The following is an 18,710-nucleotide window of genomic DNA, read 5'->3' on the forward strand; positions in this document are numbered from 1 at the left end:
ACAATATACATATAAAAGAGAGAAAGGGCATTGGCGAGTAAAGCATTGCCAATTACGCCTAGTATTTGCTACTATGCACCTAAAGCTGTAGTGTGGTTACAGCTAGTCATATATCCACCTACGTGTTATGTAGGGGCATTTTCTAGAAGCTCGGTATAATAAATTGCTACTAGCTCAGCCTTTTGTCCTGCATGCTCAATCGATTGTAAACCTCAATTCCCTCAATTGGTGACATGGGGGGAGCGACGACATGTTCTCCATCTCCAGCACTCCAGCGAAACAATCTGTTGGCGACACGATCACCGTTCTCAGTGGCCGACTCGGTTCTGCGACTCTTCTCGAAGATCGGCGGGCTGCGGTTCTAGGCCTGCGAAGCTTCGCAAAAGACTATCCAGCGACTGTAGCGTCCGGAGCTCTCAGGGGCTTGATTGGCAGCCTCACCAAAGATGCCGAAGATGTCGATACAATCAAGGTCGTGCTGGAGACCTTGTTGATGCTGTTCAACCCGAACAAGGAGAGCCCCGAAGCATCAGACGAAATCGCATTATGGCTGGCCGACGAGTTCACCCAGCGTCAAGAAAACATCACACTTGTCCTGGACTTTTTAGATTCTACCGATTTCTATTCGCGCCTCTATTGTTTACAACTTCTCAGCTCAATCCTCACCGCACGAACTCAACGAACTGAAGAATGTGTTCTATCTGCACCATTGGGGATCAGCCGCCTCGTGGCTGCTCTTGACGACCAACGGGAGGCGATTCGCAACGAAGGTATCAATCTATTGATACTGCTGACTTCGAGTTCTATTGAGATACAAAAGCTTGTTGCATTTCAGAGTGCCTTTGAGAAAATATTCGTTATCATTGCTGGTGATGGTTCTCTCTCTGAAGGCGGGAGGACTGTGGAGGATTGCTTGATACTCTTAGCCAACCTGTTGAGGGGCAATGCGGCCAACCAGTCTCTCTTTAGAGAGTCCGACTGCATAGGAAAACTCACGGAGATGCTCAAGGGTCTACTCGAAGCTCAGAATCAGGAAGATAATCTTGCCAAATGGGCGCAAATCCAAGTCAATCGAAACATATACGCATTTCTCTCCATTATCCGCCTATTTTTATCTGCAAACTCCATAGAGACGCGCCAGAATCAAGCCACATTCTGGAGGCATGGCGTGAGTTATCTTGTTCTTCAGCTTGCGTTCGACCCTGATGTTCAAACGCAAATCAAAGCCGAGGTGCGGAGGCCTACTCCCCTGCTTTTTAACATGTTGAGCCACAATTATAACACTTTGAACAGGCTTTGGTCACTTGCGGAGACTTGATTCGTAACAATATGACCCTCCAAGAAGGATTCGCTTCACTCACAGTCTTTCCACCGCTGGAATCCATGGCCGGGAACCCACACGCACCCAATGGCCAGCCTCCCAAGATCTATATCATTGACGGCCTGCTTGATTTGACATTAAATATGCACGATCTTGCTGCATTTGATTTGCGATTTGCCGCCTGCAAGTGTCTAACAGCCTATTTCTCTAACCACGCCCAAGTAAAATCGCATTTCCTTGGCAGAGCCATAGAAGGGTATCAGTCTGGACGAGACGAATCTGCTAACTTTTTGAGTGTTCTGCTGAAGCTACCTGGCGATGTATTTTTGAACGATCCATACCGCGTGTGGTTTGCCTCTGTTATTGCGTTTCACCTTGTCTACGACAATCCTACTGCCAAGGCAGTGGCAAAGGGCTTAACCGAAGGCGATGCCTCTAAAGGCGAGGAGGTTGTGACTTCCATACAAACAATCACAGCACACTTACTCACGAGGATACGCCGAGGTGATGACACCCGAATATTAGTCGGGTCTCTGATGCTACTTCTCGGTTGGCTGTTTGAGGATCTCGATGCCGTTAACGATTTCCTGACCGAAGGCAGCAATGTCCAAGGCCTTATTCAGGTAATCTCACAACCAGTTCGCGTGGCAGGGGAGCTCGTGCAAGGGTTGTGCGCCATGCTGCTGGGGTTCATTTATGAGTTTTCTACAAAGGATTCACCTATTCCGCGAGCAACATTACATTCTATTTTGGAATCGCGGCTGGACAGAGACGGCTATCTGGACCGTCTGGTAAAGCTGCGAAACCACCCATTGCTCCGGGATTTTGAAGTCACGCCACAGACGCTAATTGCTTTACCCACTGGAGAAGAAGTCAATGTATTCTTTGACAGCATTTTTGTTGAATTTTTCAAAGATAACTATAGTCGGGCAGTTCGTGCTATTGATAAAGCACCCGATGTGGAAGTCTCGGTCATCACAAATGGCATGGAACAGGGCATATCAAGACAGCTCGTAGATTCTCTGCGGCATCAAATAGAAGAGAGAGACGGTGCGATTGTTGAAGCTAACGAAGCCAAGCAAGCATTGCAAAGAGCCGTTAACGAGGCGCAAGAGGCACATCGCCGTGCCAAAGAAGATGCCGAGGCCACAAGTACGAAGTTGGCGGCAGAACTGAGGTATGTCTGAATCTCTTGCTATAACTAGAGCACAGCTGAAGTGTATATCTAGCAAACTCCAAAGCCAACAGGCTGCTAAAGCTGCGGATTATGAACGAAAAATCGTGCAATTGCAGCAGCAAATTAGTTCTAAAGACCAAAATCATCAATTACAGCTGGATGCCAAAGATATGCGTCTGAAAAAAGAGCTGGAAGCAAAAGATGCACGCCTAAAAAGGGAGCTGGATGCTAAAGAAAAAGAGCTGGGTGCTAAAGATGCTCATTTCCGAAAAGAGCTGGACGCTAAAGATGCCCATCTCCAAAAGCAACTGGATGCTAAGGAGCGGCAGCTTCAAACCCAGCTAAGCGCCAAGGACCAGAACCTACAAACGCAACTGAGTCAAGCTCAAAAAGCACACGAGGTAGAAGCAGAACGAGCAAAGCAGAAGGCTGAAGCAGAAGTCGCAGATTTGCGAGCGACTGCCAGCAGACTTGAAGTCGACTTGATGAAGGTATGTGTTACGAGGCATGATTGAGTGAAACCCGTTTACAGATCTGTTGATTTTGATTGTATAAAGGCAAATAAGACCAAGACCGTTGAATTACAAGCCCTTCGTGCGGAGCATGCAGATGCTTTAACAGAGCATGAGTCCCAGCTAAAGAAGGCCAATGAGAAGAACGAAGAGCTAGGGAAACAGCTAAAGAAGGCCAACGAGAAGAATGAAGGACTAGAAAAACAGCTGAAGACAGCCAACGAGAAGAACGAAGAGTTGGAAAAACAGCTGGAAGATGCAACGTCAGAAACCGAGAAGCTGCGACAGGAAGTTACAGAGGTAAGAGATGGTGGGCTCGACACTCAAATTTACACTACTAACAGGTTTCTTCCAGTCAAAGTTAGCCCTGACGGATGCAGACAAGGCCAAGGATGCAGTCCAGTCCGAACTTGACGATCTCCTTATGGTATTTGGCGATCTAGAGGAGAAACTGGTGAAGTATAAGGTAGGTGATCTGGCGTTTCATTGAAACTATATTCGTGCGGAAAAGAATGGCCATATGCTAATATAACGTTTTACCAGAGTCGTTTACGAGATCTCGGCCAAGATGTATCTGATGGTGAGGACGACGATGGAGACGATGGTAGTGCCGACGAGGACGAGGAGGAGGGCGAGGAAGACAAAAAATAGCAACGCCGTCGACCGATTTAGAGCAATGAAGTAATTTTTCTTAGAGACTCTGCAGCTGCGTAAGCGTTATCTACTAATTTGTCTGATATTGCAACAAATTGCAGAGGTGTTGGCCAAGCTATGCTGTTGTATTTGAAGCAGGCACTCGAGTGGTGGCAAGGCGGCGCTCTTTTCCAAGTTTATGCTAATCCTTTATAAGGCACTATTGAGTAACAATTTATTGGAGTGGGACCTCCCATCGAATTCACCTCTTGCCTTTTACCAGATGTGACCGTGGGATTGGCCCAGCAGACTCCATTTCAATAATCTTTGGCATTACCTCATCTGGAAGTTCCAGGTTCGAACACTAGTTGGAGATTTTTTCTCAAAAGTTTTTTTTTTACTTTTGCAGCATATCTTTTTTAATTTTTGTCAAATTAGTATGAAAATATGAGATCTAAAAAGGCATTTGTCTTATTCTCATGACCTAGGCTGTTCAGTTGACATGCTGTCTTTTTGCAGTCGAAATCTGCCATGTCCTCTCCATAGCGGAGGAAGATTTTTCTTTCCCCTACCCAGAGAGTACAAAAAATGATTCTAGTGTGCGCATGGCGGGGCATCTCTTGCGTGTAGAAACACTTCTAAAATACTTAGCTTTCGCCTAGCAGCTGCTCTTCACTTTGGTACATTTTCGGCGCCAGCAACAAGTACTGATTAGGTATCTGTACTGCGCGTGGGCTTAGTTTGCTAGTACCTTGATGTCTTAGCAGGTACTAATCAAGTACATTCTAAGCTACCCTATTCAGCGTTGGAAAAAAAAAAGGCATTGTGAACCTCAAACCTCTCACTGAAAGAAGTGGATGCAAGTGAATAAGAATTTTACACACTTGTAAAAAAAAAAATCCAAGGACAAAATGAGTGCGAGATCGTCATCTTCTGGTACCACCGATGTATCGGATGATGCAGAATGGCTTGATGTCGAGCCTGAAGAAGAAGAGTCCACCACTATCGTGTCTCTCCTCGACTCTCAGACTTTCTCTAGCTGGGCTGAGATGCTCAACCACTGCAAGCAGCGTTATGACTTCGACCTGATTGCCACCATTAAAAAACTACAGCTGGATTTCCACGGTGCTGTGAAGCTCGTTAACTATATTCGCAATCAAGTCCAGAACCAACAGGCCCTCCCAAGCAATTTAACACTTGCAGACTTTGAAGATGACGGCTATTTCAAGCCCGTCCTCCAGAATGATGCTCTCATCATGTCTCTGGATGAGATCCTCGATAGCGAACTAGTTAAGATCGACATTGCTCCTGGCCAGGGGGGCAATTCTCAGGATGAGCTGCTGGCGCAAAAGCAAGCACTGGAAGCTGAGTTGGAAGCGGTCCGAACACAATTCTCAAACTATCGACTTGCCGTTGAAGAAACCCTGGATCGCCGCTGGGGAGACGACGCGGAGCCAAGTACGTCCAAGGCCAAGACTGGTGCTGGCGAGGATCGCGGAAATTATTATTTCGAATCCTATGGTTACAATGGTCAGAGCATGATGTTTTTCACCTTACAACATTCCTGGAAATACTGACTTTCTTTAGATATCCACGAAACTATGTTGAAGGATACGGTCAGAACAGACGCCTACCGTGATTTTATTTACAACAATAAGCACCTCATCAAGGGCAAGGTTGTTCTTGACATTGGCTGTGGTACAGGTAAGAGAGCAAGCCTATTGATCAACTACGTTTATCAGCTCAAAAATCTAACGCCCCTCTGTAGGCATTCTGAGCATGTTCTGTGCTAAAGCTGGTGCTGCCAAAGTTATCGCTGTCGATAATGCAGACATCATCAAAAAGGCGGCGGAAAACATCTTTAACAATGGCCTCTCTGACATCATCACCTGTGTGAAAGGTGCCATCGAAGAGGTCAAGCTGCCTGTTGACCAAGTCGATATTATCGTCAGTGAGTGGATGGGCTACTGCCTGCTGTACGAGGCCATGCTTCCGAGCGTGCTCTATGCTAGAGATAAGTATCTTAAGCCAGATGGTCTACTGGTTCCCAGCTCCGCCACTATCTGGGTGGCCCCCGTTCAAGATACAGAGTACATGTCAGAATTTGTGTCATTTTGGAGAGACGTCTATGGATTCGACATGAAAGCTATGCAAGAAGGTATCTATGACGATGTTAGGGTCGAAGCAATGCCCCAGACCGCTCTCTGCGGAGAGCCCTACCCCTTTAAGACACTCGACCTCCACACTGTTAAGCCAGAAGAGTTGTCCTTCACAGCCAAGTGGCAGTCACGGCTGCTGCGGCCACAAGATGGCTTGGATGGCTTCTTAATCTGGTTCGATAACTTCTTTGCCACTTCTCGCGATGAGCCTATGCCAGAACCTGAGGTGACCCCTGAGGTGTTTATCAAGGCGAAATCAGGCAATGTTGCATTCACAACGGGCCCATCCGGCACTGTGACCCATTGGAAGCAAGGCTTCCTTATGGTGCCACCGGAGAACCCTCCTTCGGCATTGCCAGGCGCCATCTCTGGGCAAATTACCTTTGCAGCTCTCGAAGAGAACGCCAGAGCACTCAAGATCGATGTTACATGCAGTCCTGAAGGCCAATCTACTGAGAATCAAAAAGAGAAGAAATGGTCCTGGAAGTTGGCGTAGAGGTAGTTTATGAGTACTGAATGGACGGGAAATGTTTGTCATCGGGTAGCGATTGCAAGCTTCTAATAGTGAGGCACTTTTAGAGCCTGTAGCCATAGATTCACAATGCTCAGGAATCCTTCTCCCAAAATGAAGCCCTACACGCAAAGTTAGCAAGCGTATAGCTAGTAAAGCTCGAAGCCTTACCGATGCAATAATAATGAGTGGTGTGGTTGACTGTTTTCGTATGCTCAACCAGTACCAGCTAAAAATTCCTCCAATGGCTCGAGCCAAAGTAAACGAGGGTACGTTGTACATGCCTTGATGTGCGAATTAGAATAAGTTTTCTCGTAAATCATATGAGGAGAAATACTCACCGACTGCCACGGCAATGCCACCCGGTATCAGCGAACGCCATCGTTTCCCAACGGACAGAGTTCGCGCCAGAGTAGTGAGAGCAAAGAGAATACCAGCTCCAGTTGCCCATTCTTTGGCCATGTACGGCAAGCCTTGTCCAGTTACAAGCCTAGCAGTGAATATCCAAACGTAGGCTGTTGGAACTTGGAAAAGTTTGCCGGGGATCTCGTATACTCTGTTGCCAATAACACAATGGTTTAGGTGAGTCTTTGGAAAAATTGCCTCATCAGGGGTACTTACGCCGTGTAGATACGATACGCAAAAGCACTGAACAGCGCGCCACATGTGGCACCTATGATCTGTCCCCAAAACTGTGCCTTGGGGGCAGCTCCAAGCAGGTGGCCTGTCTTGAGATCTTGCATCAAGTCTCCGGCCTGCAATGCACCCTATCAAGATGTTAGGAGAAGGTACTCAAGGATGCGTATATATATATATATGCGTATATATAGAGAGAAAGATTAGGGATTAGCTTACAGCTTCAGACTAAATGTGATTATAATTGTTAGCTGGCTAGATAAAACTCAAAGGGGGACATGGAAGAAGGCAGTAGACGTACGATAGCACCTGCGACCAAGTTGATGAGAACGCTGGACTTGTGGCCCTGCGGGATGATCAGAGCAAAGAAAAGCTGCGCAAGTTTGCTTATGCCGGAAACAGGGTTGAGGTCGGTCTCTCCGAGGGCCCTAACGCCCATGATACTCAGGACCAGAGCCATGAGAACAGCGGTAATAATCGCGTAAAGAGGCACCAAGTCGCCAAATACAATGCGACTTGTAAGAATGCAGAGCAAAACAGATGCGAGAAGACCCCATGTGACAATTCGAGTGCTGATTTGCTGTTCGGCTGGAGCATCCTCCAGGCCAGCATCCTCATTCGAGGCGATGGAAGCAATGTCATCATCATCGTGAATTGTTGGCTCGTCCTGATCTTCCTCTCCGTGAGGGATTGGAGAATATTGATGACTTCTCTTGAACAAGGCGGCGATTCTGGATTGTTGAAACCGTTTTTGCAACACAGCTAGAGCCTTCGTAGCGTGGGTTGAGAGAATGGGGCGAAGAGCAACGTAAGCCAGACTTACAACGGCATCGACAAGCATAATAGCCAGAGACACCCAGACAATCCAGCCTTTGCTGCCATTTTCCCAATCGTCCACTGGACCAGGGGCCCAACCCTTCTTCTTGGCCAAGGGACTCAGAATACCCCAGCCGACAACTGCGCCGAGCGTCATATGAAGCGTTGTCTCAGTTCCCATGATGATGCCCTGTCCGACATATGCGAGACTCGGGTTCAAGGTCCAAAGCCAAGTAGAGGCCGCAACGGTACCGAATATGGGAAGATCTCTCAGAATCGGCAGGAAATAGTTGCAAATGGTGAATATGCCGGAAACTAGAAAGCTGAGCAGCAGGAGCTTCATGTTGTATGCCCAATCCACGTCCTTTGACACCTCCGGCTCCTCGTCTGCTACGTTGGAACCGGCCTCGTCGACTAATAGAGGATCGTCATCTCTATCTGCAAGACTGGCAAATCCACCCTTTGCGGCGGCATCGAGTTCCTCGGCAGAAGAGCCTTGGCCTCGACCGTGGAGAACGCGAATGAGTACGGCAGTGCTAAAGCCGCTGGGAAACCTAAGTCGTTCTCTAATAATAACCTGGTGGCGCCTAGAATCATACAGACACAGCTCGTCTCAGCCAATCTGCAACTTCACTTTTATTTGAAGCACTGATGACACTTACAAGGGAACGGCAAAAACGACTCCAAAATAGCAGAGGCCTATGGACCAGATAATGAGCTGCCACATGCTCAATGACAAGGGACCTTGCTCATCGGTGCCTAGCAAGTAGTTCATTGCCGGAATCTATACAGCAATCAGGACGAATAATCTAAGGAGCAGGAGAGTGGTGATGGCCTACGACACCGACAAAGCCGCATCCAAGAGGCATGATGGCCATGCCTCCGGCAACGCTCTGCACTAACACATTCTCAACTGGGGTAAAGGGGAATTGCAGGTGAGGCTTCAGCAGCTTGAAGATGGCAAACCCCATCAAGCTCGATGGCATCGACATGATGGACACCCAGCCCGTCTGGAGGCCAAAATACATGTTGGCCGAGCATATCACGGTGCCAACGCCAAGGCCAGCAGCGACACCGCGCACGGTGAAGCTCCGGCCCTGGGGGGATGGAGAAGCCATTACTGCGAGTCCTGTCTCTGCGATGCGTTGAGCATTTGGGGCTGTTTGATGGTCAGTTCAGCCAAACGGCAGAGAGCTTTCTTCGATCCTCGGCGAGGGCTTGATATTTTCTCTCGTTGTTTTTCTCTCTAGAGGTAGGTAAGCTGTGTGAGACGAAAGGGAGCTTATAAGGCCCAGGTCCTAGAAGGAGAAGCTGCCGCGCCCTTAGTGGCTGCACGCTGATATTAGTAATACGGGCGGGTGCGCTAGCGCGACTTTAGTGGTGACCCAGCCCCCAGATTGGTGGGATTCCCCGAAATCTATTGCTATTCAAGGTGATAACGCATGGCCTAAGCTCTATTACACCATGCTAATACTGTACATACAATATTTGACCCGCGCCCTTGGCTATGTGATAGCTCTAAGTCTACTGGGATTTCTTCGTTTGGTCCTGATCCTCTTCCATCATCTTCAAATATGGAACAGACGTCAACAGCCTTGGCCAAACGAGGGCGTATTTGTCGCCTCGCCCCGCAAGACAATGCCGCAGCCACGTGCCCCAGGTGATGTAATAATAGGCTAAAGAAAATGTTTATCAGTAAACACCAACTCATTCATGTTTGATATGGAATACTCAAGAGCGTGAAATTATGACTCGTTCAACATAAGATGCGAGGTTATAAACATGAGCGAAGAAAATGAAGAAATGCGGGCTGTCGGGGCGAGTGTTCTTACCTCCTAATGAACAAAGTCAAGTCAGTTTCGCACTCAATCAACGGTATCACATTACGGTGATTTGGAATGGGAGGAAGCTGCTCAACTCACCTAGCCCGGTCATGAGGTGCCACCAGGCGTGGCCCTCGAGCAGGATGGCCCAGGGAAGGCCAACCGCGTGTCTCCACTGTCGCACTTGGGAACAGAAAAAATTATCGAGATTCCAGATTAAGAACCCACCAAGGAAAACCGCCAGTCCTGTCATGGGTGATTAGCCGCGTACTTGGACCCTGTAACCTCGCCTTGTTCATCAGTGTGTGACGCACCAGTAGCCACCATGGCCCACATCGTATTAAGCAGCTTTGAAGCCCTCTTTGGATCTTGAGCATGCAAAACCGGCCGTACCTGTGTTTCCATCACCCAGATACTCCGAAAAACGACTGTAGCGGTTAAAGCAGCATATGCTACCTGATGGAAGATGGGATCCTTGGTAAGGTAGTAATAGAGCTAATCTTCCATCAGCGCGTGGCTCATTGAAATGAAATTCAAATTCCTATTGCTTCGTATGACATATACGTGTGTAAGTAAAAATAGCATACTTACCGTGATTGACCCAGCAAGCGAAAGTAGCCCAACCCCTAATACGACTGAGAATATCTGTGAGCGTGAGTAAGAAAAACTAGCATGCATCATTAGGCAAGTCGTATATATCATGGATAATTCGTCGACCAATTGCATGGGATCTTGGCGTTCTGTTGTCAGCTCGTTTCATTACGGACGGTGACAGACGTGCGTACACTTCAGCGTCGCATGAAAAAGGATAGACCCTAGTCCCACGACCATATACCCGATATAAGAAATGAGGAATATTGATGGGTGATCCTCCTTCATACAGTTTCTAATGCCTCTGATCCCAAGCCACATGAAAAGGCCATTTGTAACTGTCTGCCATCGTGTTAATAAAGCGAGACGATCGAACCGGGGTCTATAAGTAGCACTCACATTGCAGAGCTCGGCACAATACCATGATAGCGCATAGTCCTTTTAAAAAGGGGAATTAGTGTGTGAAAATTAAATGGATCTTTCCAACTGTAAAAATAAATTAAAAACCCAGGATGCACAGCCAAGTTTGCCCACCTCTTCGCAAAAATTGAGTGTTGACGTTTGCTCGCCCCAGAATCCATGGCCGGGGTTGGCGACTGGATATGGGACTGAGATCGCCGAACGCAGAGCAGATAAGGCCATTGATGTTTTACGTTGGCAATGATGGACTAAGTATCCAAAATTTGTCAAATTGTTTACAGAAGAGTAGAATATCAAGTGTAGAGAATATGTTCGGAAGAGAAATGAACTCATAAGGTGGAGAGCTGTGTATACGGCTTCCGCGCTACCCGTGCTCTCTTGGATCACAGGCGGGGCAGGCTAGCAGCAGCTACAGCGATCTCATGAAGCTGAGCTGTTTAAGCGTACGAGTAGTCGGCAGTTGTCTCTACTACATGAAACTCTAAATGGTATACGAGAAAATAAAAGAAGGTCAAAGATACCCGTTTCTGAAGAAAATCGCCTTGTTCTATCAATTTATTTGCAGTCATCTACCGTTATATCTGATATCTAATAAAAAGGACAAGCGACTTGGGGGAGTAAACAATAATAAGCGACAAATTCCAGAGTGCCAAGTTTTCTGGCTTCGGGCGCCTGGGCATCAAACGGCAGATGCCCCAGACCCATTGTTTTGGCGCCCGTACTTGGACCTAGAGCCTCAAACCCGACACATTTGTCGCGCCCGCTACCAACCACCAGTGACATTATTCTCCATGTATGTCGCGATGCTTTAGATATGGGCAAATGTTACGCATAGTATCCCGCCTCGAGTAAGTCGCTATCCTTGATAAACAATTTATACAAATCACAAGGGCTCACAAAATCCTTTTGCAGTGGCATCTGTGCAGTCTCAATATGGCGACGCCGCTGGGCCGGACAGTGTTCGCGCATCTCCCAGTCGCGCTCATCCAGCCAAGGAGCCGTATTACTCTAATCGAGGTAGAGCTTTGCAGCATCCTCTCGTTCGCACGCATGAGTTAACAAGTTAGACATTGCGATATTACATGCTGTAATTACAGCCGCCCAGGAACAGCTCGACCATTCTACGGGCCCGAAACCACTGCCCGCCGCTGCATTGTTCAAAGCTTATGACGAAGTTCTCCCTGAGCATGGCGTCGATCCAGATTCAGACCAGCATCTCTCAGCCCTCGTGTTTAGAGTTGGTGGCGAGCAAGGGAGCGGCAGCTTGTTAGAAAAATTTCAGTCAATACTTGGCCATATTGGCATCGTTCTCGAATTCAGCGACGACTCTATCACTACTCCGCAAGATTATCCCCAGCATCCTCTATCCCCAGAACCAATAGATACTGGCCACTGGGATCCCGACGATCTCCCTATCAAAGAGGAAGATGCGCCCGTTCGAACGAGGCGCCGGACATACAGCGCCGGCTCTCTAGATTACGACCTCGGATTCCAAAAGATTCGCACCGAAGCACCAAGTTATAAAAAGAGAAACCAAACGAAAGATGATCTCGCCCTCGTGGAAGCAGATACATATCCCTCTGCTCCGATATCTACAACCGCGACGCGACATCTCGATCAACATCACCAATATCCAAGTCCGTTTTTCGACCACCTGCCCGTTGACTTCCGTGCCGTAGACGATGGCATTCCCTACGATGACGTGAAAGCGCACGTCGTACCTCCACAAACCGATAATTCTCGCAGTTCCTCGAAACGCAAATCAGAACGAATTACTCCACCTTTGAGGGCAGAAGAATCTCCCAGACCCATGAACGGCTGGGACCAAAAACAAGCCAGCCATGCCAGAGATAATGGCAAAATATACCAGACGCCTGGATTTCAAGACAAGCACAATTTGCCAATAAAAACAATTGAAACGAATCGAGATGCCAGCAAAACTGATGCCGTAGACGTGTTGGCGTCTCCCAATTATATTCAAGGCGATCTGCCGCTGCCATTTCGATCCCAGAGTGAGAATACGCTGTCGAAACAGCAGCAAGCGCTGCTACTTACGAGAGCAACCCGCGCTCGCGAGATATATCTAGCGAGCAAAGTGTTTAACCACTGGGCAGACCGGACTGCAGCGCGGCTTGAGCGGGAAAGCGTAGCTAGAAGACATATGATTCGCTTTCGCTGTTTCCAAGGCTGGAGCCGTGCGCCAAGTTTACAGCTTCCAATCATCGACCACTTAAAGGCTCTTACGGCGGTTCAGAAATTACAAAGAGCTGTATCATACCAAGAAGAGCAGCTCCGTCTCGCAGCAATGGCTATATCTCAAAAGTACCGAGCTAGGACGGCATCTCGCGTCTATGACCAATGGTGCTCTCACCTGATATCTCTCGTCTACCGTCGGAAAGTAGATAGGAGATCGAAGCAAGGGGCGTTAGTGGCGTGGAGATCGAGTACCTCCAGCAACACTGTCAAGAGCCAAGCCATTCGTAAGTTTAACAAACATGAGGGCGTTATTACCACATTATCAAAACTACAAGACCAAGCACTCTTGCGCAGTCGTCAATTTCAAGCAGCACGTCAAATCGGGTCACTTAAGCTGCTGTTTGGTTCTCTCGCCAAATGTGAGAATCAGATCCAGGTTAAAGCGCGATCATCAGCCTATAAGGCCAAGCTATCTACTGCAGCTATCATTCATACATTCCACAACTGGAACTTATCAGTACGAGTGCAAGCGTTTCGATGGAGGGCGGACTATATATCTGTAACACGAGCCCTCGACAGCTGGCGAAGACATTACTTACAAGACGAATGGAGGCAAACTATGAGTGCGGACCACCTGAAATCATACCGCGCATCAAATCTTATATATACTTTACAACGATCGAGTAACGCCGACGCGCAGTTATCGGTTATGAGCAATCGCGCCAGATTATTCATTGTCACAACGCAGACATTACCTATCATGGATGCTGCTGTAGAAGCACGAAGAACCCAGATGAAAGATATGGTTCGACAATACTTGATGATGAGATATACGGAAGTCTCTTCTGCTAGGAAAAAGCGAAAATTCTATGACGCTTTCGATCACTGGCGAACAATGGCAACTGAAGCCGCTTCTGAAAGCGAGTTTGCTGCTCTTTACAATACAAAATACTATTACGGACAGCTTGATGTCGCTTTAGAGAAATGGAAAGGGCAGGCAGAAGAAGACGTGCAGCTTCAGCTGGCCACCTACCAGCATTATACGCAGGCCTTATTAGCGGCTTGGAGTGATATTGCTAAAGAGCATGATCAGGCAGATATGCAGTCACTGGAACTGTGGGCTTCTCGCAGGCAGCGGCAATACCTCAAAGCGTGGTCTATATCATCACTACAACGAAGCGGACAGGCCCATACTGCGACCAAAGTACAACAAAAGAAGTACAGCGAAAAACGAAACCGCACATTTCAACACTGGAAACAGGCTTGCATGGGTCCGGATTTTGATCGCGTAGAGCAAGGCCTACGATTTACGCCGAACCGTGAACCCCCCAGTGGCCGTCGCAGCGCTTGGCGGGCGCTTTCTGTTCGCCGACATCTACTGGCGGAAAGGCACAACAAACAGGACGCTGCGGCTAGGCCGATGGAAACTCCAACGCGGTCGACTGGCGTGCCGTTGAATATGTCCTTCCCCTTGTCAGCGAAGCCAATCGTTGCATGGCGGGGGACGGACGAAGAATCGACTGCATCCAGCGACACTGAGGACATCGGAATGAAATCCCCAAGTAAAACTCCTGCGACTATGCGGCGCGGCATTTTGTCATCTACCACTCCTCGAGGGCCTGTACCCATGCATTTGAATATCAAATCTACGCGGCCGGAGGTTTTTGCTTCTCCTCATCGCTGGAGCACTGGTGACGCTGTATCAAAATCAAAGCCGGGTCTATCACGGGAAATCTCGAACGGACCACAGCCAATTCCAAAGCCTAATCTGAGTAGGTCTGTCGCTTCTTTTGGACATTTTGTCCATACACCGGCCAAACCTCCTGGGCGGTTAGTGGCAAGCGCCAAATCTTTCAAGAAGGCTGGATCGCTACTTCCAGCTGAAGTTGAATAACTTGAAGTGACTACAGGGCGAGTTGGCTCTACGGTTTGACGATAGTGGACATGCAAAACCAAGCTACATAAGTACGGAGCGGATATGCAGAGCTTCTAAATCTCACAATGATGAAGTACGTTGAGGGTGCTAGGCATTATCATTGCGTTGCAAGCGATGTGAAATTAACAGGCTTGATTAAATGCTTGGATGGGTAGCATTTATGAGCTCTATACATATCGGGAACATTTTTAGCGATCTAATGATATCCATGGATAATAAATTTATACTCGTACAACTTCTAAACTAGCAACGCCAACACTAGAATTTGTCTTGTTCATTTGACACTATAGGTACTTCAGGCTTACAAAAAGAACTAGGCAAATATACACGTTCGGGATGCCATGGGCGGGTATTCTTAACCAAGTGCAAAATAAAACAGTCTATTAATATAGCAGGCTAAACAACAATATAGCTTTTCTCTCTCTAAATATTACAACTAAACTAAATATGCTAAATAAATGAGCCGATGTTTTTTTTTTTTTTTTTTTTTTGGCCTTAATTTCTCCTTATTTTGGTTTAGAAAACCAGATTATCTAAGTGGGCTATAAAATTCCAGTGCTTTAAATAGCTTAAAAATTATCCCTGCTGCACATATTAATTACTAACGCGTCCTATCACAAAGACGCGATTTGCGCTTTGCTATATGTGCTAAGGAGAAACACTTCTTGCTCTCTCACGCCTGTGTCATCCGTTCGTTTGCTCCGTTGAACTTCGGCTTAAGGTCAACGTTTTATAGTATGCAGCATTAAAAGACTGTTGAATAGAAACAAGAAAAGCCACCCCAAGTAACTGCTATCTAGAGAGCTGAGCTACGTCATGGAGCTGCTTCAACGAATCCGTAACATGTGGCAATTCGCCAACTTGTGTCAATGGATATATATTTTTGGTGAAGCGATCGCAATCAACGTATCAATTGACATCGAAGTAAGTGAAGAACTTCTTTACTGCATCTACTTTGTAGCTGTATGCTGATAGAGCCGCAGTATATCGAGGCGGAATGTCTCAAACCGAATTCACCGGGTCTCGACGATATTGCTTTAGCACTCTTGAAAACGGTCACTTCACATCGCGGTCTTACGTATGCATATTTCTTCTTGCATTCTTCCTCTCCAGAGCCAATGTCCGACGGCTAACATCCATACAAAGCCATGAGGCATTCGACAGCCAAGCTCGAATGCAGTACGTTTTGAGGTCGCCAGAATCAAATCCGTTTGGTGACGAAGATGCCCCCAAAGGCTTCTCTGATCTCAATGTATTCACCAAGGTAAGCGCTACTGTTGAGTCGGATTTCCCAAGAATTCGCTGACGCCGGCCGTCATTTGGTAGATCAAAGTGATGCAACAGTTCACCCAGTGGATCATGGCCCGGCCGGAGCTACTTCGAGAGAAAATGAAAGAACAAAAAGATACAGAGCAAACATCATGGGTGCGCTCCGCTCCCTTTATATTTTCTACGCTTTCTGACTTGGTTTGTAGCGAATCGAACCATATGGGTGGGATAGAGAAGATCGTATCTATTACGTGCTTGATGACAATCGGGTATATCGACTATCAGAAGCTCCTCCGAGCCGTAAACCATCAAAGCCCAAACCGAACCGTGGATCCCGACGTCCAGGCAAAAGGCGACGCGTATCCGAATCGATCGACGACACAGCTTCCTCCTTCGAAGACTCGACAAAAGATGGCCCCGAAGCTGATTTGGAAGATAATTACCTTGGAGGCATGATTTGGGAGTGTGTTGCCGTAACGCTTGCAGAAGTCCAGAGCCTCATCGACAGTATGGCTTCATCCCGAGACGAAAACGAAAAAATACTTCGACGACAGCTTCGAGACCATCTTCTGCCTATTCTAGAGAAACAAGAAGGCGACAGAATTCGCCGAGAGCAAAAACGCGAGAAGGAATTGCAGGTACTTGCCAAGATGGCCACTGCCAAACGGTCAAGCAGGATTGCCATGAAGGCGGAGCAGCGAGAAAAGGAAGAGCAGGACAGAATAGAGGCCGAGCAGCTCCGAGAGGCAGAAGCAATTCAGCGCCGTGAGGAGCAGAAACAGGAGAGGATCCAAAGAGAGCTTGAAATGAGGCTTGCGTCCAGAGAAGAACGTTTGAAGAAGAGAGAAGAACGCCGCACCACTCATGACGAGAACGACACACAAGCGTCTGTAGGCGAAGGCAATGATACTGTGGTAGCAGCTGGAATGCCCCTTCAACATCAAATCAAAGTCGGCGAAAGCTCAGAAGGTGTCAAAAACGTGCAGGATGAAGAGGAGGGCTGGGTATTTGACTGCTCATGCGGTCTGTATGGGCAAGTGGATGATGGCAATCACAGCGTCGCATGCGAGAGCTGCAACGTATGGCAGCACAGCAAATGTTTGGGCATCAACGAAGCTGCTGCAGATCACCCCGATTTCCATTTCATCTGCGCCTCATGTCGTCAAAAAAGGGATACTATTGCAGATACTATTGCAGCGCCGAAAAGTCCCCCAGCACCTGAACCTAGACTTAAACCTGAACCGGAAGCTCAACTTGAACCAGAACCTCGACCTGAACCAGAACTTCGACCTGAACCAGAAATTCGACCTGAACCTACGCTTAAATCTGAACCTGCACCTGTACCTGGCCCTAAACCTGAATCTGACGGTAATGTTGGGCAAAATACTGCTTCTACCGCCACTACTATTACTCCTGTCGCTGCGGCTACTGCCGCTGCTGTTGCTGCTGCTATCGCCACTGCCACTGCTGCCGCCACTCCTACAACTACTTTCATTATCTAAATGGGAAGCTGTGCTAGGCCAAAACAGATTATCACGTTTGAAAATCGCTGAAGAAGCTCCTTATCCCTAATTTCGGCAGCTTAACTTATCAAAGCTTTTTCTACATTCTATAAACAACCACGGAGGTCTTATTGAGACGGCACAACACGTGCGTCAGCTGCTGATGTCTCTTACTAGTCCCGATGAATGGAATTCCACCAGTTAGGAATTGCTTCCATTCAGAAGGGATTCTTGTTGATCTCACAAAGCATCTTATCACCTGACGAATCTTCACCCAAAGAATTAGCTGACGATTGTCTCAAGGCTGCAATGCTCTCAAATCTTTGTTGATACTGTTGTTCAAGCAACTACAAGTAAAATACTCTTGGAGATATTTTTAGAGACACCTGTCCGTTTGCAATAGTTGAAAACAAAATAGCCGCTCAAAGGAAGTAGCTAGTTCAACTGAGGCTCTTCTCCAAGTTTTAACAATCCTGTTGGACATCTACACAATACAAAGACATTATTGAACCGGAGCCTTCCAGCTACGGATCCATCTCGCTGGATAGCGGCTAGCAGTTGTCAACGTTTAGGACGAGACCAAGTACTTCCATGTCATAAATTTCAAATCATTGCTGGCAGCCGCAAATACCGTTTTACCATAGCATGTATCCACGCCACCCGTTTTGGCAAAGGTGATGATGCTGAATTCTTCACAGCTCACGGTATAGGTCGTATCCATCTAGCAGACCTTAATGCCAAAGCTAGTTATAGTCAATAGCAAAATATATACATTATCTGTCAAAATTCAGCCTTGAAAAAGTAGAAGCCTATAATAGATGGAGTCGTTTCTTTCAGCGAGAGGTCTTAAGGCCGATAAGACGTGTCCGAACAACCACATGAGGTGCACGACCAACAGTTATTAGCAACGCACATTTCAGCTGCTTCGGCGCTTAGAGATGGCTCTGCACATACCGTATGGCCATCATATGTATCGTCCTTATCCTCTCTGTAATTCCTACCTAGTAGTTGCGCGTCCTTGCGTTCGCAGGCTATCTCTTTTCGGCGTCCGCGACAGAGTTCAGGGCCCGTGGTTCATTGCGCTGCGGTGCACGGAGTGGCCCATGATGAAGGAAATTAATGCCAATGGGTTCACAGTACCGCATGCGGCAGAAGCTTTGATAATTATTTATTTATTTGTTTGTGACCTTGTAAGTCATGCGTTTGGA

General features: G+C 47.5%; 6 protein-coding genes across 6 annotated transcripts; 4 read left to right on the forward strand and 2 right to left on the reverse strand.

Moving 5' to 3' along the window:
• The first annotated feature begins 107 nt into the window (after positions 1–107).
• On the forward strand, positions 108–3,886 carry GGI43DRAFT_417143 (p115 like vesicle tethering protein). Its single transcript, XM_083207380.1, has 6 exons — positions 108–1,231; positions 1,294–2,498; positions 2,551–2,989; positions 3,056–3,310; positions 3,366–3,476; positions 3,554–3,886. Exons 1-6 carry the CDS (start codon positions 251–253, stop codon positions 3,659–3,661), a joined length of 3,099 nt encoding a protein of 1,032 aa, XP_083055857.1. The 5' UTR covers positions 108–250; the 3' UTR covers positions 3,662–3,886.
• A 668-nt stretch (positions 3,887–4,554) lies between these two features.
• On the forward strand, positions 4,555–6,298 carry GGI43DRAFT_425977 (S-adenosyl-L-methionine-dependent methyltransferase; the record flags this gene model as incomplete). The annotated part of the gene is made up of 3 exons (XM_083208578.1): positions 4,555–5,173; positions 5,231–5,347; positions 5,412–6,298. 3 exons carry the CDS (start codon positions 4,555–4,557, stop codon positions 6,296–6,298), a joined length of 1,623 nt encoding a protein of 540 aa, XP_083055858.1.
• Positions 6,299–6,329: 31 nt separating this feature from the next.
• On the reverse strand, positions 6,330–9,086 carry GGI43DRAFT_259896 (OPT oligopeptide transporter protein-domain-containing protein). The gene is made up of 8 exons (XM_083200969.1): positions 8,605–9,086; positions 8,428–8,549; positions 7,251–8,352; positions 7,169–7,177; positions 6,935–7,080; positions 6,655–6,869; positions 6,485–6,597; positions 6,330–6,435 (listed from the first exon to the last, which is right to left on the reverse strand). The coding sequence occupies exons 1-8, from the start codon at positions 8,881–8,883 to the stop codon at positions 6,361–6,363; spliced, it is 2,061 nt and encodes a 686-aa protein (XP_083055859.1). The 5' UTR covers positions 8,884–9,086; the 3' UTR covers positions 6,330–6,360.
• Positions 9,087–11,059, reverse strand: GGI43DRAFT_259875 (ceramidase). Its single transcript, XM_083200968.1, has 8 exons — positions 10,714–11,059; positions 10,579–10,617; positions 10,374–10,521; positions 10,180–10,319; positions 9,903–10,083; positions 9,688–9,834; positions 9,598–9,600; positions 9,087–9,441 (listed from the first exon to the last, which is right to left on the reverse strand). The coding sequence occupies exons 1-8, from the start codon at positions 10,930–10,932 to the stop codon at positions 9,290–9,292; spliced, it is 1,029 nt and encodes a 342-aa protein (XP_083055860.1). The 5' UTR covers positions 10,933–11,059; the 3' UTR covers positions 9,087–9,289.
• A 151-nt stretch (positions 11,060–11,210) lies between these two features.
• On the forward strand, positions 11,211–15,266 carry GGI43DRAFT_417151 (Sfi1 spindle body domain-containing protein). Its single transcript, XM_083207381.1, has 3 exons — positions 11,211–11,447; positions 11,512–11,616; positions 11,667–15,266. Coding segments are annotated over exons 1-3 (3,129 nt in total). The 5' UTR covers positions 11,211–11,446; the 3' UTR covers positions 14,690–15,266.
• Positions 15,267–15,547: 281 nt separating this feature from the next.
• On the forward strand, positions 15,548–17,502 carry GGI43DRAFT_388185 (uncharacterized protein; the record flags this gene model as incomplete). Its single annotated transcript, XM_083204030.1, has 5 exons — positions 15,548–15,655; positions 15,715–15,809; positions 15,878–15,995; positions 16,058–16,156; positions 16,207–17,502. 5 exons carry the CDS (start codon positions 15,548–15,550, stop codon positions 17,500–17,502), a joined length of 1,716 nt encoding a protein of 571 aa, XP_083055862.1.
• Positions 17,503–18,710: the final 1,208 nt, after the last annotated feature.

This window comes from Trichoderma evansii (assembly GCF_050947405.1).
Source record: "Trichoderma evansii strain SZMC 28006 chromosome Unknown GGI43scaffold_30, whole genome shotgun sequence".
In the NCBI taxonomy this organism is placed as follows: Eukaryota; Fungi; Ascomycota; class Sordariomycetes; order Hypocreales; family Hypocreaceae; genus Trichoderma; species Trichoderma evansii.